The sequence below is a fragment of the Folsomia candida genome, unplaced genomic scaffold (assembly GCF_002217175.1).
Source record: "Folsomia candida strain VU population unplaced genomic scaffold, ASM221717v1 Fcan01_Sc008, whole genome shotgun sequence".
In the NCBI taxonomy this organism is placed as follows: domain Eukaryota; kingdom Metazoa; phylum Arthropoda; class Collembola; order Entomobryomorpha; family Isotomidae; genus Folsomia; species Folsomia candida.
In genome coordinates this window covers 6,173,944-6,201,313 of record NW_019091200.1, presented here as the reverse complement: position 1 = coordinate 6,201,313, position 27,370 = coordinate 6,173,944, and the positions used below count along the sequence as shown (strand labels likewise).

At 42.9% G+C, this 27,370-nt stretch overlaps 4 protein-coding genes across 7 annotated transcripts; all 4 read right to left on the bottom strand.

The window, feature by feature from the left end:
* Window positions 1-136: 136 nt before the first annotated feature.
* LOC110852999 (zinc finger protein 628) lies at window positions 137-5,757 on the bottom strand. Of its 4 annotated transcripts, none has more exons than XM_022101199.2 (11): window positions 5,597-5,757; window positions 4,285-5,252; window positions 3,932-4,207; window positions 3,693-3,861; window positions 3,329-3,620; window positions 2,977-3,209; window positions 2,733-2,906; window positions 2,229-2,662; window positions 1,864-2,091; window positions 1,050-1,565; window positions 137-972 (listed from the first exon to the last, which is right to left on the bottom strand). In XM_022101199.2, the coding sequence occupies exons 2-11, from the start codon at window positions 5,035-5,037 to the stop codon at window positions 613-615; spliced, it is 3,435 nt and encodes a 1,144-aa protein (XP_021956891.1). In that variant the 5' UTR covers window positions 5,038-5,252; window positions 5,597-5,757; the 3' UTR covers window positions 137-612. The 4 variants fall into 4 exon arrangements, with proteins under 4 accessions (XP_021956891.1, XP_021956894.1, XP_021956893.1 ...); XM_022101202.2 differs by having other exon boundaries at window positions 1,050-1,286; XM_022101201.2 differs by having other exon boundaries at window positions 1,864-2,082.
* A 232-nt stretch (window positions 5,758-5,989) lies between these two features.
* On the bottom strand, window positions 5,990-6,967 carry LOC118436444. Its single transcript, XM_035854565.1, has 2 exons — window positions 6,597-6,967; window positions 5,990-6,492 (listed from the first exon to the last, which is right to left on the bottom strand). The coding sequence occupies exons 1-2, from the start codon at window positions 6,695-6,697 to the stop codon at window positions 6,222-6,224; spliced, it is 372 nt and encodes a 123-aa protein (XP_035710458.1). The 5' UTR covers window positions 6,698-6,967; the 3' UTR covers window positions 5,990-6,221.
* LOC118436396 (radial spoke head 1 homolog) lies at window positions 6,926-8,540 on the bottom strand. The gene is made up of 4 exons (XM_035854406.1): window positions 7,868-8,540; window positions 7,684-7,795; window positions 7,364-7,608; window positions 6,926-7,276 (listed from the first exon to the last, which is right to left on the bottom strand). Exons 1-4 carry the CDS (start codon window positions 8,249-8,251, stop codon window positions 6,926-6,928), a joined length of 1,092 nt encoding a protein of 363 aa, XP_035710299.1. The 5' UTR covers window positions 8,252-8,540.
* A 3,074-nt stretch (window positions 8,541-11,614) lies between these two features.
* On the bottom strand, window positions 11,615-19,038 carry LOC110853597 (ATP-binding cassette sub-family A member 2). The gene is made up of 20 exons (XM_035854405.1): window positions 18,827-19,038; window positions 18,253-18,507; window positions 18,083-18,168; window positions 17,891-18,018; window positions 17,646-17,787; window positions 17,527-17,565; window positions 17,118-17,416; window positions 16,912-17,022; window positions 16,722-16,854; window positions 16,491-16,657; window positions 15,757-16,395; window positions 15,230-15,599; window positions 14,845-15,089; window positions 14,401-14,703; window positions 14,170-14,334; window positions 13,936-14,089; window positions 13,623-13,873; window positions 13,032-13,475; window positions 12,316-12,695; window positions 11,615-12,176 (listed from the first exon to the last, which is right to left on the bottom strand). Exons 1-20 carry the CDS (start codon window positions 19,036-19,038, stop codon window positions 11,615-11,617), a joined length of 5,085 nt encoding a protein of 1,694 aa, XP_035710298.1.
* Window positions 19,039-27,370: the final 8,332 nt, after the last annotated feature.

The window sequence follows — 27,370 nt, the reverse complement described above, 5'->3', positions numbered from 1 at the left end:
TAGCCATAATATTGTGATAACCCAGACTGCTCAGATTACAATTTTGGTTTTTGCTTACATACTCTATACATTTTATTTACTAATTTCAGTGTGAAAATAGGGATGATTTGTGTCGCAGTTTTGCACAAGTTAAATATGTAAGAACAATTAACTATATAACTATTTAATAATTACACATTTAATTGGACATTTGGAACATTACAAAATTAAGTCAGGCCACAATTTTTGTCGGTATTATAAAGTAAATTCATATATGTAAATTCATGTCAAAAACGTAATATCTATATTAATGGACCGAATTTTTCCACAAAACTCCAACTTACTTATTAATATTTCTCACCAGTTAAAATAATTCAAATCGTATCAAAAAACTAATAATTATAATAAAAAAACATGAGATTAATTTTACTTTTATGTCACTACACAAACTAAACGAAACCACTCTATGTATTCAAATTAAAGCTATCAAAATCAAAGATCTTCTTACATAATTGAAGATCCAAACTGTAAAATGTGCACATTTTTGCAAACAAAAACAAATGTCATGAGATGATTAACTGTCGCATTAGTTAATTAAGTACGTTAATTAATAAATTTCTCTCCTTTAATTAACTAACAAAATAGATTGTTAAGTCCGGAAAAATCATTGTTTGGATTATTTTGCTGGTTAGTGGTAGTAGCTTGATTTTGACCACCACTAGTCCCACCAGAACTGGTGGGTGTCGAGGAGGACGAATTATTTTGTTGAGGAATGATTTGTTGTTGTTGTTGCTGCTGCTGAGAAGAGACGACGGAAATTGAGGGTTGACCCCCTGAACTTGGGAGTTGCAGAGACGAAATGGTGATTGGAATGCCACGCTCGAAATGGGATGAGGAGGACGATTGTTGTGTCAATTGTTGTAACTGGGCGGCATCTAAAAGCATGGTTGTCGTCGTGCCGGGAATTCCTCGGGCCGAGGAAGTGGTCAAAGTCTGCAAGTAATAGTGATACACAAAATTGGCGAGGTTATTTTATAGGAGTTTTATTAATAATTTTAGATTATTCATACCTGAGTCGACATGCCAGTCAGCTCCTCCAACTTGATCGCTCTCGCCGTCATGGCTCCGCCAACACCTGTCCCGATCCCGATTAGCCCACCGGCCTGCAGATCCTCTAACTTGATGCCTAATGTCCTTTGCAGATCGTGCGACGAGATGGCACCCCCGTGAGGAAACGAGGCCAAGGTTTGGGCAATATTGGCTGAATTATTGTCTTGTCCAGCAGTACCTCCTCCTTTATTCGAACCCTGTTGTTGTTGCACCAAAATTATTCTCTGACCCGGCTTCGCCACAATTTTTGAAGAGGATGGAGAAGTTTTAAATAATTGGTTTTGATTTTGTTGTTGCTGTTGGATGGCAGCCATGAGAGATGCAGAGTTAAGGAGCGTTGCAGTGGTTGAGGAGGAAGTTGAAGGGATGGATATGACGGGGGACGAGGTTGAAGTGTGGGCAGGACCGGAAATGAGGTGGGGTGTGGATGTGGAAGTAGAGTAAGATGAAGATGATGAGGTGGGGAGAGACACCACCTGAATCAGAGAGGAAACAAAAGGGAAGAAATTAAGGATATTTGTTTAGCTTATATAGGAATATGAAGATTTTGTTTGCACATTTTTCGGGAAAGATGGATTTCAAAGATTTTCAATATGAAATTGGTTTTTAAGAATTTTGGAAACGTTTGAAATGTAATAAGCTAAGCTTGAAATACATATTTTTCATTAAATATTGTATTTCGAATTTTTTCATAATAAAGGAAGTTTGGACAATAGTAATAATTGTCCATATCAAAGTTTGTTCTTATCACATGTCAAATAACTTCACACTCACCACCTGTTGTTGATACGGCCGCAACTGGACAGTGTTAGACATATGTTGCAGATCTAACCCACCGGATGAGCCTGCACCACTTTGTCCTGTTAATTGTACATAAGCCTCCCCATTCTCATCCCCACCCGGAGTCGTGGAGTGAGGTCCATGCGGGATTATGAATTCTAACTCATTCCCAGACGTGACAACACTGGACGAGTTCTGCTCTGAAGTTGATTGCTGTTGCACCTTCCAAAAAAATAGGTGTAATATATTAGACTTGAAGAAGGCGCAAGAAGCTCTTAAAGCTGTGCAGTTAATTGACAACAAACTAAAATTTCTTTCTTCATTTCCACATGTCATTGATATTACAAAAAAATCCTTACCTGTTGATGAGCACTACTACTCGCCCCCGATTTTTTTGCATAGACAACTCCTGTTCCTCCCCCTGTACTGCCCGGATTAGAATTATCTCCTGACGATTGTGACCCATTCGCCGCACCTCCACCACCACTTTTCCCCTTGTGAGGCCTCGGTTTGTAGGGTGACTTTGCGCTTGCATTTACCCCATGATGTCGTGTCTTGTGTTCCTTTAACTTATCCCTCCTTGTTGAGGCATAGTCGCACTCTTCACATTTAAAAGGCCGCTCATTAAAGTGGATCCGCTCGTGGCGAACTAGGTGGGATTTCTCCAGAAAACGACGCCCGCAAATTGAGCAGACGTGTGGACGGACACCGGCGTGAGAACGCATGTGCGACTCTAGCTGAGATTTCTTTGAGGTTGTGTACTTACACGTGGAATCGGAACATCTGTACAATTCTGTACAAGAAAAAAGACAAATTAGTCAAGTGTAATAATAACTTTGTATTATTGCAAACGCTGAATTTACCTTTCCCCTTTTTCCCCGTCTGAACATGATGCGTCTTCTTATGATTTGTAAAATGGTTTAAATATTTTGTTGAAAAAGGGCACTGTGTGCAAGAGTATGTTTTATCAGTGTTATGTCCTACGGCATGCTGATCAAGCGAATTTTTAGAGGCGAAGTTACGGCCACAAATTCCACCTGGAAATCACATCATCACCAATGTTATCAAAATTATTGTTTACAGATAATCTACTTTTTGATAACTCACATCGGTACGGTTTTTCATTATTGTGTGTTTTCAAATGGACGGCTAAATTAGCCTTTGACCTCGTCTTGAACTCGCACTCGGTGCAATGGAAGGGTTTAAGGTCAAGGTGGCTGATTCTGTGGCTTATCAGAGAACCAATCTTGTTCGCTGTGAAGTCGCAGAGGGAGCATTTGTAGGGTGGACCATCAAAGTGGGACTTCATATGTAGAAAATATTCCCTATTCCATTTGCACCTACAATTTAAATTAGGACATAACGAATTTGTTTACTTAACCTTCAAGTTTCAAACTCATCAATGCATTAAGAAAACTTGGTATAAACCTATCATTGAAAATTGATAATAAGTTTATACCTGTATCCACACTCTGAGCAGCGATAGGTCACATCGTGCGCATGCATACAAGCCAAATGCCTCTCCAGTCTAGATATCTTCTTGGCCATGTAGGGACACATGTGGCACTGATACCCTGCCAGCGTCTGGGCGGGGTCACACTCCTCGTCGCCCGACGAATCTGCCATCATCTCATTGTACGCGAGCTGTTTTGGTTTCGGCCTATCTAGTCGGATCACAACCCACCGTTTTGTGACACGATTTCGGTGCACACGGCGCAAAATTCGTCGACGTCTCTGTTCAAGAGTGAGTTCTGTAATTGTTAAAAATATAATAATTTCTGACATCAACACGATGAACGACGACGATGACAAGGGCAACATACTCTTTGGTTTTGTAGTAGCGGCATCGCCAATATTCTCATTATTTGATTTCTTTTCTTTATCTTCTGCCCATGACGTGGCTGATTCGGTAGGAACTTGGAGTCCTTCCATCGCTGAGTTGAAAGCCATTTGGAGTAGATTGTCGCCGTAACCGAGTGGTTGATCAGCCTCCTAGTATTAACACAAACAGACAATTAAATTATGCCAGAATTCAGGTCCAACTTAATTTATTCTGACCCACCTGACCAAACCGTTGTTGTAAGGCGTGAAAGATTTCCTCGTACTTCTCCACACGAATATTTTTGTCTCCCAGAGATTGCAAAATGTAATAGAAACAACGTTCCGAGGATCCGTAGAGGGGTTCTTGGTCAATATAGGTCACAATAGTTTCATGGTCCATCGTCCCCCAGTCGATATTGGTCAACATTTGTTTGTAATCTCGCTCCCGGCCAGGAATATCGTGACAGACCCAGCGCGACATGAACTTTACGGCGACTTCGTGCTGAATTTGAAAACCCTGATTTACAAAAAGTGGAGATTACAATTTAGTGTCGTTGATTATTTTTATCAAAATATTTACTAAATGATTTGTACCTTATCCATCACAAACCCCTCAACTTGTTTTGGTAACAGCTCCATCATAATTTCGTGATTGATCACCTCCCCTAAATTATTTTGTACAAATTGTGTCGCCACTTTGACCAGTGCTTGGATCCCATATTTTTCTCCGACCTCCTTCACCTGGACGCAATTCTCAGCGTCGATGAATCTCTCCAAATACGAGGCACAATACTCTTTGAGTTTCCCTACCATGAAATTATTCGAGAGACGAAGCAGTTCGGCGACATTTCCCTTGTCGATCGAGACTGCCCCAGTGTACATAAAATTTATAAACGTGGCGAACACATCAGGTTCCGTGCAACCGATTATTAGCGACTCCATGAGCACGGAGCGTGTCAGGTTGGCATTGGTTTTCGAGTAGTACTGTGAATTCTTGGATTTTGCACCGGTAGCTATTCTCGATTGGAAAATTGAATCGAAATAGGGCGAGTTTGCGGCCAGGATGAGGCGATGACAGAGAAATTGACGCCCATGGACATGAAGCACAGCATCACAGTACTTTTCATGGTCGCGCGCCTTCCGGTGAAATTGGAGCATATCCCAAGATTTGTTTGTGTCCTCAAAGGACATTGAGGACGGGGGGAGGGGGACAGGAGCTGTGATGGTGGTGTTGTTGGAGGGGGCACTTGTTGGCTGGGTATGTATGTGGGCGTGAGTGGAAGAAGTGGTCAGGTCATCGAGGATAGTGGAGAGAGGGACTTGAGGAGTGGCGGTCGTGGTGTCCATTTTGATGGAGTAGTGTCAAGGCCGGGGTTTTGAAGATTTCAGATAAGACCAACGGGTAGTAGCACGAGAGTCATTGTTGAGAAGGCAGCACTTATTTTGTTAAATAGGACACAAATACTGTCTACCTTTGAAATGGCGTTAACTTAAGATGACGACCATGATGATGAAAGACGTCGATGAGTTCAAAGTTTGAAGGATCTTTTGAATTGATGAATCTATAAAATATGAAATAAAACATATAATTACTATATTATGGGAATATCTAGAAATTTTAATATAATAATTAAACCTCTCTCTAAAATTGAACATAAAATGAATTCACTAAATTCACCAATTGCAAATTAAAGTTCTAAATATTGTAAAAACTCTGAGTAAATGCTATCATGACTTTAATGTAATTTAAAATTTGAACCTAATTTTTTGTGAATATTTCCTCCTCAAATTAATCCAATTATTTTGAAATTTTTTCTCGGTTTAAAAAGAGAAAACAATTTCTCTTGCAAATCTAAAATTCAGTTTACCCACTTTCCCCCCAAATTTTACTTATACGTTCACTTACCACCACACCGTTCAGCGTAAATAATTAATCTCTAGCTAAACCAAACTAATTGCCAAATTCGACACGACAATTAATAATTTGGTTGATTTGGCTGCTCTTTTTTTTGCAACAGTTTTTTATCTGCTATTTTGATTGAGCGCTGATTGTTGAGTGAGGCTATTGACTCAAGCTAAGGGTCATGCACACATTTTCACCTCAATATCAAATTCCACCTTATCTTCCAGATAAACTCGGACATATTTATTCCATTAAATTCCTCCAGCTCTATCAAACCTCCTACGAAAACTCCCATCCAACCATGGACGCCCCCTCCACAACAATGCTACTTTTACTTTGTTGGAAGCGGAAGGAAAAGAACGCTATTCCAACAATTGTAAATGGTTGGGTAAGATTTTTTAACCATCTTATCATCAAACATAGTTATTTAGTTGTTAAAATAATTAAATTTCTCGGATATTCAGCCCAAATATTCATTACTGTTTTCCGTTTCATTACATTCCTCTAATTTAATCCGAAAATCATCAGGTTACACTACATGCACGAAGATTTCTAAGCAGATGCACATTTTTTGCACAAACTTTTTAAGGTAAAGATAAGACATTAAGTTAACGATAGGCGATTTAATTTATTCCTCTTCTTCCTCCTCCTCCTCCTCGTCTGGATCGTACGCCGTGGACAAGAGTTCCTCTCCAGGTGTGGTCAGGTCAGCCTCTTCCCGTTCGGCGGCAGATGTCTGTTGTGGGCGCGGCGCAGCGCCTCCCGGAAGGGACGACTCTTTCTGCTTTTCGGGGGGAAGGGGTGCGCCCTTCAAGTCCGTTTTGGCACAGTCCGTCTCGTTCTCGAGGCACTCCTTCCAACGGTCTGAAATGTTCATTCCTTGGCCTTTGAAGAGGTGGCTGAAAGGGGAAAAATAGTCAGGAGAGAATTGGTGGGGTCGCGTATTATAATTTTTGTCGTCTTAAAATTATGACACAGCAACCACAGATGGCTGTTTACTTACAGATTCTGTGCCACGATCTTCTCAAAGTCCAACGGTTCCAACGGCTTGTCAAGCACGGATTGCACAATATTCTTCAAATCGTCTAAATTCGAGAAACTCATCTGAGAACAGCGCAGCGCTGGAGGACAATCATCAGGCCATGCAATGTTGGACAGGTTCAGTTGACATGTTCCTGATCCCGTGTAGGGGTCACCCAGCACATGTTCACGTGCTGCGAGGAGCGATAAGGCCTCCTCATTTTCATTGTCGAGGCAAGTCTTCTCTTCCTGGGCGGCCTTTTCGAGCTAAAATGTAAAATACAAATTATCCCCTGCGCTCCACCGGAAATTTCAAATATTTAATTTAAGTACACTCACGTCAAACTCATCCACTCCTTCCAACAATGGCTTCGGTGATTCCGGAATCGGTGGGGGAGGCACGTTCTCATCCAACCAGGGTGTCATTAATCCAGTGATTTGAATCACACGCCACATCGGCGTCACAGGCATTTGATTGCTGACTTCTGTAGCTAATTCCGATTCGATCAAGGCAAACATTCTATTGCCCAATTTTTCGTCAAACTCTTGCTCCGGAGTTTTATCCATGACGGAAAACGGTTTCTTTTTTGTGGGAGCAGGTGTCATCTCTCCCGAATCGCCAGACGCTTCTCCAGCCCCGTCTTCCCCATTAGCGTTTTCGTTCTGCGACCGTACCGAGATATTAATATTATCTCCCATTGCAATAAAATTAATTATGTACATCGGATATTTACTTAAGTTAGGGATTACCTTGAGCGCAACTCGTGTGTCGGTCTCCAACTCGAGCGGATTCGTGGGTGGGGGCTCTTTCCGAATGGTCATGACCTGATATCCAAGCGCTTTGTATTTCGGGATGGATTCAGAGTTGAGCTTGACCATCGTGTAAAGGCCGTGCTGCTCGACACCAAGATCCGTAAAGATGTAGACTCCAGGACCACGAGGACAGTCGTTGTACCAGTTGCCAATGAAGCGATGCTCCTTCCGGACAATCATTCCTGAAATAACCGCATAAAAATTTTAGTTGCAAATTTTTATGAAACTCATATGAATTTTATATCCATTTATTGCACCTTTCCCTTGACGTAGGCCGAGCACCCAATTTCCTACAAATTTCTCCCCGGTCCGTTTTGTTCGGTAGATTCCGCGTCCATTTTTTTGACCCATGTACCACCAACCTTCGTACTGAAGAAGGCATTGGACATAAATTTAGCAATATTCTTAAAAAAATCACAATTTGACAAAACTTCTGCCCACCTCATCCCCATTAGGGTACACGTAAACTCCCCAACCATGGATCCTATCCTGACTCCAGCCTCCCGTATACTGCGACCCATCTGGGAAGTACATTGTTCCCCAGCCCGCTTTCACGCCTAGATTAAAGTCGCCACCGTATCGTGCCCCGTTCCCATTCTTGTAGCGATAGACGCCCAGGCCATGACGCTTCCCACGGAAGTAGCAGCCAAGATAAAGGTCACCGTTCGGCATCTCGGCTCGTCCTCGCCCGTGGCGTTCCTTTCGGTCGTTTCGACCCCCGTAGTATTCCCCGACTGGGTTTTGCCCCGATTTGTCCTGTCCGTCCTCACCCGCGATGGATTCTTCCCCCTCCCACTCAGAGTCTGAAAGGGGTGGAGGTGGCATGATGATGGAAATATAGGATTAAATTTTACAAGTCAGAAACAGTATTTTTTTGGAAAGTAGAGAAAACAGGAGGAAAGTGCTTCTTTGCAAAAGTTTTGCAAATAATAATTTTTTGTTAGAAAAGACAATCTAACAATAAAGAAAACGCTTTACTTTTGATGTTATTAGTAGCGTAGGATACAATTCTACTGTCAATAAGAAATTAGGTACAATTACTTATATCCGATTTGACATACAAAATTATCCGTCAGTAATTTTTATCCTATATTATATATCGGATTCCGATACCATATAAAACTATAACTTTTCTAAAATTACAGATAATATGAGACGCGCTGAAGTATCAAGTCTTTGTATTGAAATACATACATACATATACACAATTTTACAGTAGTGTTTGTTACAAAGTATTTGTAGCGTGTAAAATTAGCACGTTACAATACTTGTAATGCCAAAATCAAGGCAGGTTTTTTTTCGTTGGTTAAAGACTTGACCAAAAATTTGCATGGTCCAACGATTACACTGAAAATTGAACAAAAATGACGACGAAATAAATTGAATAGCTAAAATGAATATCTCTATAATGAATGAGGTTTATTTAAGATACTACATTGATTCAGATTTGTGCATGCCAATTAAATAGTACTCTTTCCCTTTCATGAATAAAATTCTGAGCCAATTAAATTCAAGTAAATTTAACTGGAATCTCATTCTTCACAATGAATGTGATGATTTCTTGTGCAGTCTTCCCACGAAACTAAAATTAAACAATAAATACATATCAGTATTAAAGTAATGCATAAAGAAAATTTATTAAACGTCACATTGATATTTTTTATTTCCACGCTTTTCATTCCAGCCATTTCTTTAAGCACATCTTTCACCATGATCAAGTCATCGTCATCCAAGTTGTCTTCCATTGTACTGTCACTTTCGTATTCGCCACACGCAACCTCCAAAGTTTGGAGGGCTGAAACATTTAATGATAAATAGGTCACCTTTACTTATCAGTCTTAATTAATACTAATATTGCAATGTTACTGAATTATGATTACTATGTTGTATCTAACTTTTAAACATGGCCAAATTGGAGGAGAAACATTTCCAAAAGTCCCTCAGTGTCTCTGGAAAGCGTAAATGCCATAACTCAAGATGTTTCAATTGAAGTGGAGCACAGACGCTGATAGCATTTAGCACAAACATAGGAGTAGGTTCCGATTGTCGTGTAATCGCTAACGTTTCCAGAGCTGGGAATTCTTTTTAATGTTAGAGAAAGGTACGAAAAGGCCATTCAACGATATTATTTCAAGGATATCATCCACACTTTTACTCTTGAAATGTTCCTTGCTCAGCGATAACGTCGCCAAGTTGGGCATCGTGTACGGCCCGATGTCTTGAAGTCTATCTCCAAAACTCAAAATCTCAGTGAAGTCATTCTCCAACGTGGTCAGTTTTGGCATCGGAGGCATCTTGAAGTTGGCAGCTGCAAGCTCTTTGGCGTGGTTGAATTTTAACGCTGATACTTCAACTGGTGGCTCCCACACAGTTGTGTACATCCCACTTATAAAGAAACTTTCAAGTGTTCTCGAAACTTGGGCCAACATTCTGGTGAGTTGTTGGAAATCGGAGGCAGACACTTCATGTACAAATTGATTCAGACTGGTGTAGATTGTTAGACTTTTCAGATTTTCAACAGTGCTCAAATCCGGGTAGAAACTGGGCACGGTCTCAAACTTGGTCAACTTTGTGGCCGAGTTGATGACCAGCTGGGCAAGAGTTTGAAATTTGACAGGGATGGCTCCAGACTCAGCCTTAACGTCGAATTCGCCAAGGTGTGCAAACGGTGGGAGCGCTGGTAAGATGACGTTTTCAGCGTCCGGAGCGTCTCCAGCTTTGATGTTATTAATCGGCTGAAATATCATCGTCCTCAAATTAGGGCAGAAATTTGACAAAATCTGATGCAGCAAAGGGGTAAGTGACGGCTCTGTCGTTACTTCTAGGTGTTGCACATTATCCCCAAACTTGTCAAAGAAGGGAATCATTGTTGATGTGAAGGCCATTACTTGTTGCCGTTTGGTAAACTTCCCTTGGTTCATAACGACTGATCTGGCCAATCTGGGGTTCATTTTGATACACATCTCGTGTTTAGAATAATATTAGGCAAAAGGTCCATTTTGCACAGTTACAAATTGATTGTTTTGTAAAGAAGTTCGCTGGTTTGGTTGGTCATCCAAGATAATGCCCAAGTAATGTTACTAAACAAATTTATTTACTACGATACTCCTATAAAGATCTTGTAAAATACACAGCTACATTTCTTTATAATAATTTGTATTCACATATCCGGCGGTGTTTGCCCTCTTGCAAAGTTGATAAAGACCTGATCCAGGTTCGCCTGTCCTATGTAGTACGTGTCAATATGGGTAACTAGCACTTTAGCCTGCTCCATCGTGTCGAACAGTTCACCTGCCGTGGCGAAGCCATGCCGGACCTTGTGTAAAAAGAATGCAGAATTTAAATAGCAGAAAATAGTCATGAAAAATGGGTAACAAACAAGGCTTACATGATAGTGGGTGAAACCAGGCTGTTTGTCGACAAGTATGGCCGAGGGGAAGTTGCGTTCAAAGTAGTTCATGAATGGGTACAGCTCTTCCTCCCAGGTGGTTAACATGAGGTCGTGGTCGTGACCGGCAGGGTCATCGGGTTCGAAATGATAAGCCACTTCGCCACTTCTCTCTGCGTAAAGGAGGATGCTTCCCATGCTTAAGCGGTCAGATCGCTCATTCAGGTATTGTTTCTCCGGAGGATCAGGCGTCGTCGTGGTCGTAGATTCGGAGGCTAGGTTTTGTTTTTCTCTCTTCGCGTTGTTGGGGTGTGAGTGGTCTCGAAATTGCTCGAATCGGGTGGTAAAGTAGATCTGGAAAAAATTTAAAGGAAATGAAAATTGGACACATGCAGCTTATTGGATATTTTGAAAAAAATAAACTAAAGACTCAAATTAGTACTTTCACACTATGTGAATACCTTTCTCGGATCCAGAACAAACTTGACAATGACTGTGAACCCTTCCGCAAATAGGTCCCTTAAGTGGCTCGGGCTACATAACACCTCAATGTCCCTAATATGTTGGAGATGGAGAGAGAAATCGAGGTTGGTATTCAAGACATTAATTAATCGAAACTGTTGTTATAATGTCATACCGTTCACCATCACGGCCATCTTTGTACACACCTGCTCACACTCGGCGACACTACAAAACGCCACAAAGGCATTCACAAACTCATCCCAAAACTCGAAAATGTCTTTATTTTTTTAAGATGTTCCGTAATATATTAAACCATGATGTTGAAACTGTCACCATTCTCACCTCCTCGACGCCAACACGACAATACTCCCCCTGTCCACCATTCCCTTAATGCTCTTAAATAAGTGCTCTCGTGATATGAGATCGATAGAATTCGTCGGCTCGTCTAAAGCCACGACACTCGGGTCGCCAATCATCGCCACGGCCGCACTGAGCTTCCTCACCGAATTAGCGGAATAAGTCGAAATCACGTTGTCCAAGTCGTGTAAAAAGAGCAGTTTCAGACTCAAGTTCGTTATCAGTCCTTCCAGCACTTGGCGCGGGATGCGACGTAATGTTCCAATCAATTTTATGACCTCTTGGCCGGTTAGTTCCTTCAAGAAAGGCGACTCGTACGGGCAGTAGCCGAATTTGCGGATATATTTTGGATAATTCTTCCTCAGTGAGAGGCCAGCTTCCGTAATATCGCCGGAAGTGGGCATCCTGGCGCCGACAAGCATGCGTAGAACGGCCGTTTTTCCAGCCCCGGAGACACCAAGGAGACAGAAGCATTCCCCTTTCTCCACCTTCATGCAGAGATTATCCACCTTCTTGGAACCGGGGATCTCTTTCGTCAAATTTCTAGAAAAAAATGCACAACGTGTATAAACCTCATTTTATTTCTTGGAAATTTAAGTGAAAAATCTGTCTCCACACACATACAAAAAATTAAACAACTTTCGACTTAACAGTTGGAAAAATATAAAGATCTTTCGTTTACCGAATAACCAAGTCTTCGTCATCTACTTCCGTATGGAGCACCCTCAACGTTTCGCTTAGCACGTCATAGTCGTAGATTTCATGTTCAAAAGAGTCGTAACGCTCCCAAGTGAGCATTGCGCACTTGGCGACGCCCTTCTTCAACCACGTCCACACTACCGACTCCTTCGCCACGCGGATAAGGAAACAGAGGCCGAGCACGACACACATGCAGCCAAGATTCTCTCCAACGCCGTATGCCAACAGGTCGAAGCTCAGCCGGTCGTTGATGCAACACGCCCACAACGCCTCGTTGCCAACTTGTCGTTCAAACTCATTCAAAGGTGTACGGCTGGCAAACTCGGGCTTATCACAGGCTCCAGGAGCAGTGAACTCGGGGACCTAGTCAACATATGAAAAAAAAGGATTTTGGAATTTATTTTTGATTAAAAAAATCCCCAAAAAGTTTTCTCTCTCTCTCTTATGTCTAACAAAACTACGAAATATTTAACGAAAATACTGATATTTCCACCAAGAAACATAAAAATCACATCAAAAGTTTTATAAAGAAAATTCAAGACTAGCAAAGAAAATAGAAAACTTCAATTTGTTTGTATTCTTAAAATATTTATCTATGCATATAAGAAAAAACTCGAAAATTCATAAGAAAATATCTCAATTCTTTTATCAAAAATTCAGCCTCCAAGTTAAAATAACACATTGCCAAAATTTACTTACCCTTGCACACTGAAACCTCAATACAGCATTCGAGAAGATGTAAAACACCCCCATCGACAAGGAGTACGAAGGGAAAAATAGAAAAATATTCTCCGTCAGTGACATCACTATCCCTGGCGTGTGTACGGATGGGTCGCTAATCGCCATCGTCACCAACATGAACAGCGGTCCGGTCAGGATTTGAAACAACAAGGTGCGACTGAAGGCGACTCCATAACCCATTGAGGGCAAAAGAGACCACACCCCAACGAAAAACACGCTCGTCGCTCCATAACCGAGCAGGAGAATGAAGAGGATGAGACAGTCACGAATATCAAAATGTTCCAAATTGGTAGAAAATCCCCACACCACGACAAACACGAGGCCCGCTGAAGCACTAAAGTGGATAAAGTTGGTGAGGTAGTTGGCTGACCAGAAGGATAAGGAAGAAGCACCAGCGAGCATCTCAAAAATATACAATTTTTTTGTCATAAATACAAAACCATAAATATGCACGAGTACATTTGATCGGGGATCTGTATAACTCGTGATAAGATTCAGAAAATTTGAAAATTTCCATCAATTTTGAGGAAATTAGGATGAGATAGATACCTGCAAATGTTTGAAATCTTTCTCCTGCACTTGCAAAATGACAAATGACGAGACCAAAAATGCGAATCCGAACGATATCGCTATCCCAAGTACGAATCCGACCCCTGTAAACATCCCTGCAAAAGCGATATGATCCCCCGGCGTGAACGGGAGTGGTTCATTGATCACTGTCAACGTGTAATTCCAAAAACCACGTGATTTGGCAAACGAGGGATACAGCGTGTTTAGGTACGTCATCATATACTCGAGTACTGTAAATAACAATGATAATTCAAAACCTCTGGCACAGTGCGCTTGGCCGAAATTTACTGACAAGCATTATCAACAATATTCAGCACAATGGGAGCAATGTGTAACGGTTGATTGTTGAAGTGACCAACTATTTCAATGTATTTCTTCTGGTGCGAATTGTTTCTAACTTCGATCCCCAAAATGGGCGCGTCCTCTTCTCGGACATCATCTTTATACTAATAAAGACACAAAATTTGTTTTTTTTCATGCAAAAAAGCATATGAACGCCGTAATTTCAAAATTGGAAAGTCCTCACGTGGTCCAATACGTAATCCTGGATCGACTGATTGGACAACGTTTTGACATTTGCTTTGGGATATTTTGTCCTAAAAGTAGATTCCACACTTTCACAGAGGAAGATGCCTTCATCCACAGCATTTCGGCACGTTAACAGTACTTCAGGATCCACGTAATCCTCATGCTATGTTCATAAATAATGCAATTTTTCAACCAATATCCAATTAATGATACTCAGTTAAATCCTCACGTCAAAATTAAGCGTCAGTGGAACAGGGTCAACTTCGAAATGAGAGTACATCAGCGCCGTCAAACTGATTGCTGTCACAATCACGGGAACGATTGTGGTAAGGAGCAGAGTTTTCTTGCGTCTTATGATAAATCGAAGGTTTTTGAGGAGGAGGAGCCAAAAGCAAAGGAGATGGTAGGAAATCCCTTCAAGCTTTTTGTAATTTTGATCAATTTTAACCTCTTCGACTCCTTTGTATATGGCTTTGCGGTGTTCGGGGTCGTAATCGGTCTCCATTGCGATCCGACGAACGTTTCCCAATACCTGGGAAGATAAAGGGAATAAAATCACTTAAAATTAAAATTAAATTTAAAAATACGATTAAAAAATGTGGTGGCAATTATTTCTGAAAATTGAAGATTTACGAGCAGGTAAATTTGTCATGATTTAAAAAAGTCATCCCACCTCATCCATCGTCCGGTACGTGTTATGCCATCCAGTTATCCCCAAGGCTTCCTGCTCTCTGTCCAGATCGTCGAAAAGTACGGGAAATACGCTCGTCTTATCCTCCGGAAGGAAGCAGATCAGTTCACTACTTTCATCCCCAGGGGATAGGTATGCTTCACCGATTCGTCTCGAAATCAATTTCCGGATTCCGTCTATGTCGCATTTTTTTGCAGATTTGGTCAAAATTATATGATATCCACCCTCTAAAAATGTAAGGAAATTATTTAATCATTTCGCATTCCAGTGGAGGTTGTCATCTTTTAGTTTATAAATAAAATTGGGCAAAAATTTCAGAAAAAATTGAAATTTGACATTAAATTTCTCTTAATTGCTACATGCTCACCGAACTTTTGTTGCATGAAACGTATCGATCCGTTACAGTTTGCCTCGCCTCGCTGCAAACAGACCACCTTATCGACCACAGTGTCGCCCTCGTTCATGCACGACATGGCAGCGATGATGGTACGATGGCGTTTGTTGTGCGAGATGAACTCCCACGTCATTTTCTTCTGAGGTGCGGTCATATGTTTGGTCGGCTCGTCGAGTAGAACGACGCGAGAGCCACCGATGAAGGCGCACGCGACCATGAGCACGCGTTGGGCGGATGGTGTCAAATCGTAGACGACAGAAGTGCGGTACTCCTCGAGCATTGCAGCTTTGACGAAACGGTTCACTTCGTCCCATTGGATTAATCTGGAAGCGGTGCACTTTAGCTGGAAATTAATTACGAAATGGTCAATAAATGGGAACTCGAGCGATAAATTAAGCGAAATTAGCCAAAATATGTACACACTTTGAAGAATCAATAAATTTCAAAATATTCGCTCAAACAAAAAATTCAGTTGCATTTACATACAAAAATTTAGCTACCTTGCAATACATCCCCAACGTCTCTTCTACACTTAACCACGGATAAAGAATGTTTTCTGAGGGACAATACCCCACGAAACTCATCGCTTGCGCCCTACTTTTTCCCATGTCCTGCCGACTCACGGTAATTTGACCCGACGAGGCGGGTGTTATTCCTGCGATAATATTTAACAGGGTACTCTTTCCGCTTCCTGCCTCTCCAATTACCGCCGTAACATCGCCCTCGTAACAGTTCAAATTAAATTTATGTAAAACTCTCTCCATGCCGTAGTATTTTGTGACTCGCTCTAACTGAAGCTCCTTCCGACGCTTCACATTGCCAGCCGATTCCGTTTCAAAGTTTCCCGGGAAGCGCTCCTCCAGCGAGAGTGCGTTTAAAATATGGGCGGGAAGGCGCTCAGATTCATCCGGAGGGGGAAGTTTCTTCCAGTACCACCATTTGAAACAAAAATTCCAGGGGAGGGCACTCAACCCTTTTTCTGGAATGAGACGCAGCACGTAGCGAGACAAAAATAATTCTGTAATGCCGATAGCGATCATGATGACGACGACCCAGCCGACCGTAAAAGTGTCCCACCACCTCGCCGCCGTTCCTTGAACTTGGAACAGGTTGATCCAATCGATCCCCACGCCGTGACCCTAAATTTACATTGTTCGAATTTAAATCTAAATTTCCCACTGGTGCGGATTTTTTTTTCAATGAAATTTCAGCGGATTTTTTTGCACATATGTACCTCGCCTTCAGAGATCAGATGCAATCCTAATGCAATTCCAGTATTGCCCAAAATGCAACAAAAGATTCGCTGCCAGAAGCGGAACGCGTTGTAGTTTGACTTCATGTAATAGTACGGAATATAAGACGCGATCCAGACGAAGGAGCACGATGTCGTCGCAGTGGAGGCTAGTTCAAAAGAGTAAATGTGAAAATTGAACATCTAACATGTTATAATACGATGCATAAATACCTCTCCGAAAAAATGTGACGAGCAGCATCGAAGAAGTTATGGTTTTGAAGATGTATGCCGCCATCATAAAAAAGAAAACGACCGGATTCGTCTTGGTAAGGACTCCTTCCGTTTTGTATTTCGACCAGTTCGTCTACGTAGGTTGGATAATAATTTTGATATATATAACGAATCAGATAATTAATCTTACATCCAAAATTGCAGTGATCAACATAGCCGGTGGAAGGTGAAGTAGTAGACATCGTATCACCCAGACCGTTCTGTGATAAGGTATCGGAATCCCGACTGATTTCATTTGTAACTAAATTCAAGCGAAAACAAATTGCGAGATTTTTTCATAATTTAGGCGCAGAGGCGGTAAGTTCAAATGTTTCCAAGCAGAACCAATTCACCCACCCTAATTCCAGACTCCTTCTCCACCACGCAGCCATAAACCATGAGCATGAAGGGGATCATGTACGCGACGACAACGGTGAGCGGAAGGATGTCGTGGATGAGGGCGACGATATTGTTATCTTTGTACGACGGGAAGGGAAATCGGTTCAGTTGGAGAAAGAGGTGTTCTATTCGAGCGTTGTAGCTGTCCTCTGCCTCCGCCAGGGAAGTAGTGCTCGAGAGTCGGTCAATGTAAATATTATGAATTATCTTCTCCGCGACGAGCGTTTGCAAAAGAAGGAACCCTTCGTCGAAATAGCCTGGAAAAGAGGAGAGATTATTCAGTTTTAAAGAATTTTGGTAAAATTTCAAATCATTTCATTCATTCTGAAAATGTGAATGAATTTTGAGGTCCACACCACCCACTCACCTGGGGACCCTCCAGTAGACTCATGTTCATTCCTCGGCCCTGTAAATATGAAAATATGAAGCACTTATATATTCCATATTCCATATTCCACTCATATCTTGTAACCTTTATCGACATACCCGTGATGAGTTGTACGGGATAAATATGAGTCGTTTGCCACAACGACCCCCGCATGACGTGACCCGTGTAACCCTTTTTCTTCTTGTTCTTAGCACTCATCGCGGCGGAGCTGGGGTGGACAGCGGGGAGACGAATCTTGTACTGCGGCAGGAAATTGGCAATACGAAATTATTACATCGATCCGAAAAATTACATATGTATTCTCGCAAAACCGACAATGCTATACTACTTTCGCTCAACTTACGTCAATAAATTGTCCAAATTGTAACAATGGTGTCAACAACTCGGTCGGTTTGAAGTTGAAGACAACTCCAGCACAGAGATCGCGATCCGACATTTTTAAAAGTTGTGACTCATAGTCAACCAGAGTAACTAAAAGATGAGAAATTTCACAATTTCGCTTATCCAATTAGCTGATATATTAAACTCAACTTACACGTATAATTATTACTAAATTCCACCTTAACTGCGCTCATTATGTCCGACACGACAGGAACGTTGGGAACGAAGACGAATTTGGAGCTGACAAGTCAAAATAGTGACGAATTTACAAAGACGCCAACGGTAGCGATATATGTATTTACATACTACAAACGTTCGACTCACCACCCTTTGAACATATGGAGGGGGACTTGGACGCCGAAACTTTGATACGTGCTGGCAGTTCGGGTTTCTTCCTTCCAAAATGAGACAATCAGCGTGAGAATGGCGATGGCGAGGACGGGCGTGAAGCATTCGCACAAGGTTCTCGCCCAGCAACGTTTCACCGTGACGAAGTCTTTCCACAAGAGGAGGAAAAATTGGATGGAGCGAGTTGTCGTCTTTAAATCACTGGAAGAAGAATAAAGGTCATGGGTCAAACTGAAAGTTGATGACAAAGTCGCGTCAAATATGTGAAAAACGAAGTCATTTTAGGCATTTTTTCGAACCGGAAATGAAACAAACTACTTATATTTTCAAGGCGAGAGAGTATCACATTGCCAATTGGTGAATTATATTCGTAAATTATAAAATTATATTGATGACGATTTTACCACCGGCAGTTAACAAATTACAAGTATGTATTTAATTAGCTGATTTTCTAATATGGACTCAAATATTATCCCAAGAATTATTTTAACTTCTTGACTTTGCACTTTTTCATCTTTTTATTTTGAACCGGAAGTGACTTCAAACTGACCTATGAATCCTGATATACGTCAATTTCTTCTTATTCCTCAAATGTTTTGGAAGTGCGGTCCAAGGGTCTTCGTTCTCATCGATGAAAAGTGATCCCGATTTGCTCTTCGATCCCAGACTCTCCCCCACAAGCGAGTCCTTGCTGGTATCTATTTTCATCAATGTTTTCGACTCCTTCCATAAGTCGAGACCTTTATTTTTTAATTTTGCCATAACTAGCCAAAATATTTACACTTATTTTCCCAGATTCTGTTTTATTTAAGTATTCTGTACGTTTGAATCTCGAATGTTATTTGAATTTGATTATTAGTGGATTGATTAATTACAAATCAGTATAGAAACTGCCAATTAAAAATTACTAAATATTTATCACGACTAGGTATTTATTCTCGGTAGTTCAAACTAGTAATTCTCAATGTACAGCGTAATAATAACTATTACACTGTAATAGACGGTTAACAAAAATGTGGCATGAACTATGATTTGAATATAAAAAATTTAATTATCACAAACGCATGTAATATAAGCATTGTTACATAACAAAATATTTCAAATTCTTTCATAAGTTTAAACCTAAGATACCTAAATTGGTCTAACCACCAATGTTGTTACTTTTTTTAGTTCATTTGCAGAGGCGTTGTTATATTCCGATATGTACTTAACATCGGACGCCTAGGAGGAGTATTAGTTTTTAGCACTTAAATTGTTCACTAAAGTCGAGTATATAGTTCACTTCTAATTTTTACGGTGGTTCCGAACGTTTTTTCTTCATTGTGACAAAGTTGTGGCATTGACTTGATTTTGAGGTGATTTTGGAGAAACAAGATGACCTAACACGTGTAGTTTAGGCGAACGTCGTTAGTCTCCCCTTCGTGTGTACATGACATGAATCCGAGCCCCTTATTCCGAGGAGAGTAGTTCAACATTAGGATGCAGATTGTGAAAGTGCAGGTCAGCGCCACTGCTACGTACGCGGTGAGCATGTAAATCCGAGCGAAACGACCATGCCACAATTTTAATCTGTTTAATTCAGAACTACGCAATTTTCATATTTATTATGGACTCACAGGCGCATCGAATCGTTGTTTTTCTTCCAAAACAGGAATCAGTGAGAAGAGGACGATACGACGTCGAGTCAGCTTCATTGCTGCGTCACTGCGACATTGCAAAATCTGAAATTTAATGAAATGAAGATAAGCAATAATTCATTACGAGTATTGACAAGTATAGCATCTTCTCGAGTTGTGATCATATGTACCGCCATTCCGATGTGCATAACAATATGCAAGACAATCCAGAAGATGACAGTCAAGAAGACGCCCTCCTTAGTCAGATTGGGTCCGAAGAAGGAGAGGACCGCAAAATCTTGGTAGGCCGCGGGTGAGCCGGGAATTGCGTTTGCCGTCATCATACACACCACTGCCGAGGTCGCAAAACATTTCAATTTGGATGACCTCCCAATTTAGCAAATTATGTAAGTATTGACTTACGACACAACAAGTAAAATGCGAGCCCCATGGTCCCATGCATGATAATTATGACCGCTCGAAGTTGGTGACCCATTGGTCGGAATGCACCCAGGATGAAGAGCAGGACGGAAATTACGACTGAAATCCAACCCATACTGCGATGCAGGGTGGCCGAACGTCTTAAACTAACCCCCAGCATCGCCTTGCTTCCAATCTGTCGCGTCAATCCGACCAGAAATAGGAGAATGGTGATGAAGGAGAGAGAAATATGAACCTGGTACAAATCATCAGCAGAAACCAATTATCATCATTACCGATCCAGCCAGCACTCACTCAAAAACGGCACTCACAAAAAACCAGACGTGATGGAGGAAGATCCGACCGTTCATAAAGGTCTCTTTGAAATACCGCGTCATAAAAAAGCTCACCGGGGTCACAAAAATGGCAATGATCGTCATAAAAATTCCATGAATAAGCCTTGAATCCTATTAAATTACAATAAGGGGTTAATTAACAATTAAATTAGATTAGCATAAACTGAAAGGCTCACCCAAATGAATAGCGTGTACGGATCTTCCGCCGCCATCATGCCCCTCTTGTACGCATTTGTCTTCTTGAGGAGCTCCTTCTCCACGTCTTTCGACACATTGGCTGGACATCATTCATAGACGAATAATATAAATAATCAGGGTGACAGAGAGGTCAAAATTACTTATATGATCTCTCACCTTTCGGTTCAACGGTGAATGGTCGTGGGAGGAAAACGGGGCACTGAAAGCCCGGATCATACATCGCATCAGCCAAATCACAACGGAACTTGTTCTTGTTGTTTCGTTCTTTCAACCTCTCATCGACCTTCCTCCGTGAGCTTGTGTTCTTCTGGTGTTCCACCGTTTTGATGACCCTTCCCAGCGCAGGATCTGAAAAATAGGGCAAAATAATGACGTGGATATGTGTATTGTTTTTTTCGCGAATCAAACTAATCCAAACTGGAGTTTAAATTAGATATTCACTCATTTTTACTGAAAATATTACCCCCAAGAATTACCCACCTTTTCCCGTCACTTACCTAAAGTTACCTCGTTAAACAAGTTGAAGAACGCGTCACATTTCGGGGGATAGTTGTAAGGACTCCCAAAGCCATTGGTATTCCACAGGGAAGCCTTGCACCGCCCAGTGATCGGGACTATACCATTTGTATATTGCTCGCCTAGCAAAACCGAGAAGGGAAAGTAAGCGTCCAGCTGGTTGTACATTATTGCAATCGTGTGTTGCAGGCGTCGGGAGATAACCGTCGTGTCTACGAGGTTATAGGGATGGTCTTTTTGCACCCCGTGCTCGGCGTCTATGCCGATACAGGTCGCATCGTAGTAGGGGTGCGGGTATGATTCGAAGGCCTTCGTCCTGCTGGAATAGAGGATACAACGCTGTTCTTTCACCCAAGGTGGCGGCGCTCCAGGGTTCACGTCATCCGCGTGGGCCCGCCACGTCTCCCAGTCGAACTCATTGAGGACGCGTTGTACAGCGGCGTGGTAGGCGGGCTGGGCTTTGGGCCGAGACGCAAGGGCGGGCGGGTATTCGAAATAGTCGTTCCACGCCGTCCACATGGATAGCTCTCCTTTGTCCTTCTTGTCCTTCTTGAAGAGTGGGTCTTGATTCGTCCAAGTTCGTCGACCTCCAAATTTCTTGCGGATCTCATCAGTTTCAGTGGTGTAAGGTTTCCCAGAGTCGCTGTACCAAGGCGGGTGGAGGCTGTAGAGTTCTTCCCTTGTTGGCACTGCGTAGATGAACTTGATGGCGCCACCGAATGTCGAATCTGCCATGGCGTCAGGGTTGAGAATCAAGTCTGCCCCGGCAGTGATGGAGGCACGGTGCTTCTTTTTGTGACCGGGCCAGGTAAACCCGGTCGGGTCAGGGTTCATGATCCACTCGCCCTGCAGTGGAGCGGAGCAGGTGACATGTTCAACGCCACGTGGGACAGGGTCAGCATTTTCGTAGAATGTCGGCCCATGCATGGCGTGAGAGGAAGAAAACACAAACCGGGTGGAGACGGAGCGTTGGACCACTGGGAAAAAGTAAATTGAAGTCAGAAGTATTTCGAATTACGTGTTTATCTACTCAACTTACTGAACACTCCATCAACACCTTTTGGCTTGGGGTTGGTTTGATAAACTGGATTGTTCCACTCGTCTGGCCTGATTACGATCCCATTAACACTGGAATTAAATGTTTCATTTACTTCGGATTAGTTAGATCACTCTTCACCCGAAAACTAGTTATTGAATTTTATGTCACAAAACTTACACAAAATCGAGATCATAATAACGATTACAGAATGAGTTGTCCAATTTGAAATTGAGATGGATTTCCGTTAACTGTTCCTCGTTCAACTGGGTTTTGCCGTACTTTGTCTTGGCGTTGTTCCTGGTCCTCGTGTAGTAGAAATTATTTCCATACTGGTAGAAACAATGAGAAATGTAAGAAATCTACTGATGGACAAATTCCGAGCAAAAATAGAAATGCATTATTTACCACCGCCTCCCCGTGCTGCACCGCGCCACACGGCATGAACTGTTGGGTCACATATTCCTTGTTCTATTCAGACTCTTCACACTTGGGAAAATCCTGGACAAATTCGCCAATTCCGCCGACCCAGGCCCGTCTCGAATATTGTCTCCCTACGGGAAAAGAAATTCAACAATGTAATTACCACATGGTCAATTTCTGCCCTGGATACGTTGATGCATACATTTGTGCACATGGCGCGGTTTCGCCAGGACGAGCGCCCTCCCCCGCGCCGTGACCATTAACTTGTCAACGACAACATTTCTCCGAATTTTGGCCACTTTGGAGGGATCTATAGAATGCTGAGCACCGTTCTGGAAGCCGACGTTGTGATCGATTTCGAGCGTAATTTTGAGGTGATACCAGCCTGTTAAAAAATTCTGATTAAATTTCTTCATTTAAAATTAACTTAACAACTTTTACCCTTGAGGAACCGCCCCTTGCTCTTGATCCCTGTAACATTCACGCTAAAAATGAACCCTGTTTCCGGGCTTAGTTTAGCTCGTTGTATGAGTCTTCCTCTGATTTGGTTATCAGTGGTCCATCTCGGAAACCAATACCAAGAAGTTGGCTCTTGCAACCAGAACAGGGAGTGGGGCGTCCGATAACCTTCATCTTTGGAAACCTGTTTCGGCCAATCGGGTTGTGGTACTGAAGGGAGAAAATAATTTTGAGTGGATTACTGATACCATTCACCACATCAATTATTAGCAGGAAAAATAGTCTTCAAAAAATATCAATTTAACCCCAAGATTACACAGGTGAGAAGATAGGTGACGTTAAAATCAGGATTTTTAGGATTTTAAGAGTTTCAGTCTGAAACTCCACCCACGACTCGACTCACCGTCATCGCTGCTTTCCTTAAGCCGTGCATTTGGAATGTTGGCACAAAAGTATTGCTGATTGTAATTTCCCCTCCAGTCATTTCGGAAAAAGTCCCATTGTTCTAGGAGCTCGTTACCCTTACCCTTTTCGGTGTAGTAGATGGGGTCCTTGTTGTACCTGCGAAGGAAAAATAGTGGTTAACTTTAACCTGTGGAATGGGCCACAGAGTTTTCTATTTAGACATTTACCTCATGCTTAAACCGAGACAAGTCGCGTATCTGATGTTTTCATAGTTGGCTGCAGCATTGCTAGGATCCTTGGTTGCGTTCAAGTTGTCCGGGTCGACGTTGTAGAGAGGGAGGTCCGAGATTTGGGCGACGTCTTCAAGATAAGTGTACAGTTGGGGGCAGACACCACCGATCTGTAGGGTCAAGAAGAGAAAGAGAAACGCCGCGGTAGAAAACGGTAGAAGGTGAAGCCGTCTTGGTAGCGAAATAGAAGCCATGCATACGCCTATTTTTGGAACGTTTTGAGAGTATGAAAGTTTTTTAAAATTGTTAGGAAAATGTTTTTCTCTTCCAAATTCCAATCTTAGCCAATGTTTTCTGACTAATTTTCTAATGCTAGGTTCCTAAGATACCAAAACAGTCGTGGTATACTAATACTACTCCTCTTCTCCTCAGTAGGAGAGTTTGGATACAAGATTGATTGACAATTTATCATAATACATGGAATAGCAATCCGTACGATACAAGATCGATACAAGATCGCTCATATATGATCATAAAAACAAGGTTACGACAGTTGCTTCGATAGCCTCACAAACCTACTCCAAGCAACTTTGCGGGGCCTTTTAAGATGGCATTAATGCCATCTTGGTAGTTAATGACAACACATTTGGGTGGAAAAGACCCCCACCGGCCAACCTCTTGGCCGATCATGCCCATCTTCGAACTCATCCTTAATTTTGACCCAAAGATCAAGTGTACAAAATTTCAAGTCGATAGAATGTGTTTAAAGAGAGTTATCGTGTGTACAGACAGACGGACGGACGGACAGACAGACATCCTGACAAATCTATAAGGCCATCTTAAAAGGCCTAAAACCTCCATTTTTGAAGTGCTAATTATTTGGGCCGTCGCTAACGGTAATTAAAGCACAAAAATTTCTAACAGAACGCCGAAATAGCCGATTTCACATTTACAACTGCACTGATTCTTGTATCGTGAAGACTGTGAAAGTGTGAAGAGACAAAGTTGCAGTTGGCATGTATATTTTTACAAAAATTATCACATAGTGGCAGTAGTGATGGGTTCCCAAACGTTTCACTCTCTGATTGACAAGAGTTACATGAATTTATGTCAACTTTTAATTTATTCATAAATTGCTACCAAACCCAGCCTTATATTTGCAGCTTTATAATTTTACGTGTTATTTTAGCATAATTAATTGGCCCTGTGTCCCTTCCCATGATGTGACAATCGAAAAACTGACCTCAGATTCGAAATCAGCGACCAAAAAACTATAAGAATCGACATTTACCCAACCTCAACAACGTTGAAATAATTAATTATTAATGATGAATTATTTGTAACAATTGTAAACACGGAACATGTGAGGCCGCTTATCTCAGGCTTATCTATTAATATACATAGGCTATTAATAGCACCCAGTTGGGTGCTATTTATAGCAGAACTTTCACCGCCCTCCAGAGGGTATAAAAGGAGCTGCACCAGAAATTTTTGTCAGTCTGCGGGAGGCGCTCGTGGGGGAGGTGTCCCTGGGTGAGCTCCCCATTGCAGCTGCGCCCTTGGACCGCCCTGCCTCTCTGGGGAGTCGGGTCCACCCGTGGTTTCGGCCACAGCCCCGACTCTCTTCCCGTCGGAGGGGTGGTCCGGGGGAGCAACGCTACAAGGGGAGAGCCTTACGGGAAGGTCCCCCCTCCAATGCTCCTCCCACCAAGCAGACTCACCGGGTAGGGAGCCGGCGGGGCTTGCCAAAAGTGCGGTGGCGCTTGGCAAGTGAGAGGGGCTCTCTACCTCCAACCCTTGGGTGACCGCGCTCTTTAGCGTGCACTCCCCTTGGGGCCGGCCGGGTTCCCGAGTTCGAAGCCTTAATGGGGGCCGATTTACGGGTGCGCTCCCACCCTTTCAGTCGAGGGTAAGACGGGCCCCCTAGGGGAACGCGGTCGCAGGGGCGGTGACGTGGGCAGGGCTTTCCCGGTCGGTGGAGGTGCGCCTTCGGGCGCGAGTGGGGGCACAATGCTTCTCATTGGTGTTGTCGACATGTCGCAAGGTCCCAACCGCCGCCACCCCCTTGTTTTCGCCAAATTTCGTCGCCATGCCATAATTTCGCCATTTCTCGGCCGATTTGCATGTAATCGAGCAAGATCATTAATTTGAGTGCAAGATTCCTGCACTCAAAGTTGGTGAGGAGAAAAGACCAAAATGTCGGCCGAGAAATGGCGAAATTATGGCATGGCGACGAAATTTGGCGAAAACAAGGGGGTGGCGGCGGGTGGGACCTTGCGACATGTCGACCACACCAATGAGAAGCATTGTGCCAAATTTCATGCAAATCGGCCGAAAAATGGCGAAATTATGGCATGGTGACGAAATTTGGCGAAAACAAGGGGGTGGCGGCGGTTGGGACCTTGCGACATGTCGACAACACCAATAAGAAGCATTGTGCTCCATTTCATGCAAATCGGCCGAGAAATGGCGAAGTTATGGCATGGCGACAAAGGTTGTCGCCATGCCCTGCATTTATAAGGGGGGAGCTGTTAGCCGCCCTTAAAAGGGCGTTTCCAGAGCACACGACGAGGACGTCGCTCCCTCGTGCTCCACGCGAGCAGGCCCCCACTCGCGCCCGAAGGCGCACCTCCACCGACCGGGAAAGCCCTGCCCACGTCACCGCCCCTGCGACCGCGTTCCCCTAGGGGGCCCGTCTTACCCTCGACTGAAAGGGTGGGAGCGCACCCGTAAATCGGCCCCCATTAAGGCTTCGAACTCGGGAACCCGGCCGGCCCCAAGGGGAGTGCACGCTAAAGAGCGCGGTCACCCAAGGGTTGGAGGTAGAGAGCCCCTCTCACTTGCCAAGCGCCACCGCACTTTTGGCAAGCCCCGCCGGCTCCCTACCCGGTGAGTCTGCTTGGTGGGAGGAGCATTGGAGGGGGGACCTTCCCGTAAGGCTCTCCCCTTGTAGCGTTGCTCCCCCGGACCACCCCTCCGACGGGAAGAGAGTCGGGGCTGTGGCCGAAACCACGGGTGGACCCGACTCCCCAGAGAGGCAGGGCGGTCCAAGGGCGCAGCTGCAATGGGGAGCTCACCCAGGGACACCTCCCCCACGAGCGCCTCCCGCAGACTGACAAAAATTTCTGGTGCAGCTCCTTTTATACCCTCTGGAGGGCGGTGAAAGTTCTGCTATAAATAGCACCCAACTGGGTGCTATTAATAGCCTATGTATATTAATAGATAAGCCTGAGATAAGCGGCCTCACATGTTCCGTGTTTACAATTGTTACAAATAATTCATCATTAATAATTAATTATTTCAACGTTGTTGAGGTTGGGTAAATGTCGATTCTTATAGTTTTTTGGTCGCTGATTTCGAATCTGAGGTCAGTTTTTCGATTGTCACATCATGGGAAGGGACACAGGGCCAATTAATTATGCTAAAATAACACGT

Bases quoted from the DNA above. Each gene is read 5' to 3' on its own strand.
- LOC118436396 (XM_035854406.1), bottom strand. From the start codon at position 8,251: ATGCCACCTCCACCCCTTTCAGACTCTGAGTGGGAGGGGGAAGAATCC. The intron at 7,609-7,683 runs GTGCAATAAATG...CGGTTATTTCAG, and splicing joins CGGCCTACGTCAAGGGAAAG to GAATGATTGTCCGGAAGGAG. The intron at 7,277-7,363 runs GTAATCCCTAAC...GTACGGTCGCAG, and splicing joins ACACACGAGTTGCGCTCAAG to AACGAAAACGCTAATGGGGA.
- LOC118436444 (XM_035854565.1), bottom strand. From the start codon at position 6,697: ATGAGTTTCTCGAATTTAGACGATTTGAAGAATATTGTGCAATCCGTG. The intron at 6,493-6,596 runs GTAAGTAAACAG...TTCCCCTTTCAG, and splicing joins AAGATCGTGGCACAGAATCT to CCACCTCTTCAAAGGCCAAG.
- LOC110852999 (XM_022101199.2), bottom strand. From the start codon at position 5,037: ATGGACACCACGACCGCCACTCCTCAAGTCCCTCTCTCCACTATCCTC. The intron at 2,907-2,976 runs GTGAGTTATCAA...TGTGATTTCCAG, and splicing joins TAATGAAAAACCGTACCGAT to GTGGAATTTGTGGCCGTAAC. The intron at 2,092-2,228 runs GTAAGGATTTTT...TTTTTTTGGAAG, and splicing joins GTAGTAGTGCTCATCAACAG to GTGCAACAGCAATCAACTTC.
- LOC110853597 (XM_035854405.1), bottom strand. From the start codon at position 19,038: ATGGCAAAATTAAAAAATAAAGGTCTCGACTTATGGAAGGAGTCGAAA. The intron at 14,090-14,169 runs GTGAGGACTTTC...TGTCTTTATTAG, and splicing joins AGGATTACGTATTGGACCAC to TATAAAGATGATGTCCGAGA. The intron at 13,874-13,935 runs GTCAGTAAATTT...TGTTATTTACAG, and splicing joins GAATATTGTTGATAATGCTT to TACTCGAGTATATGATGACG.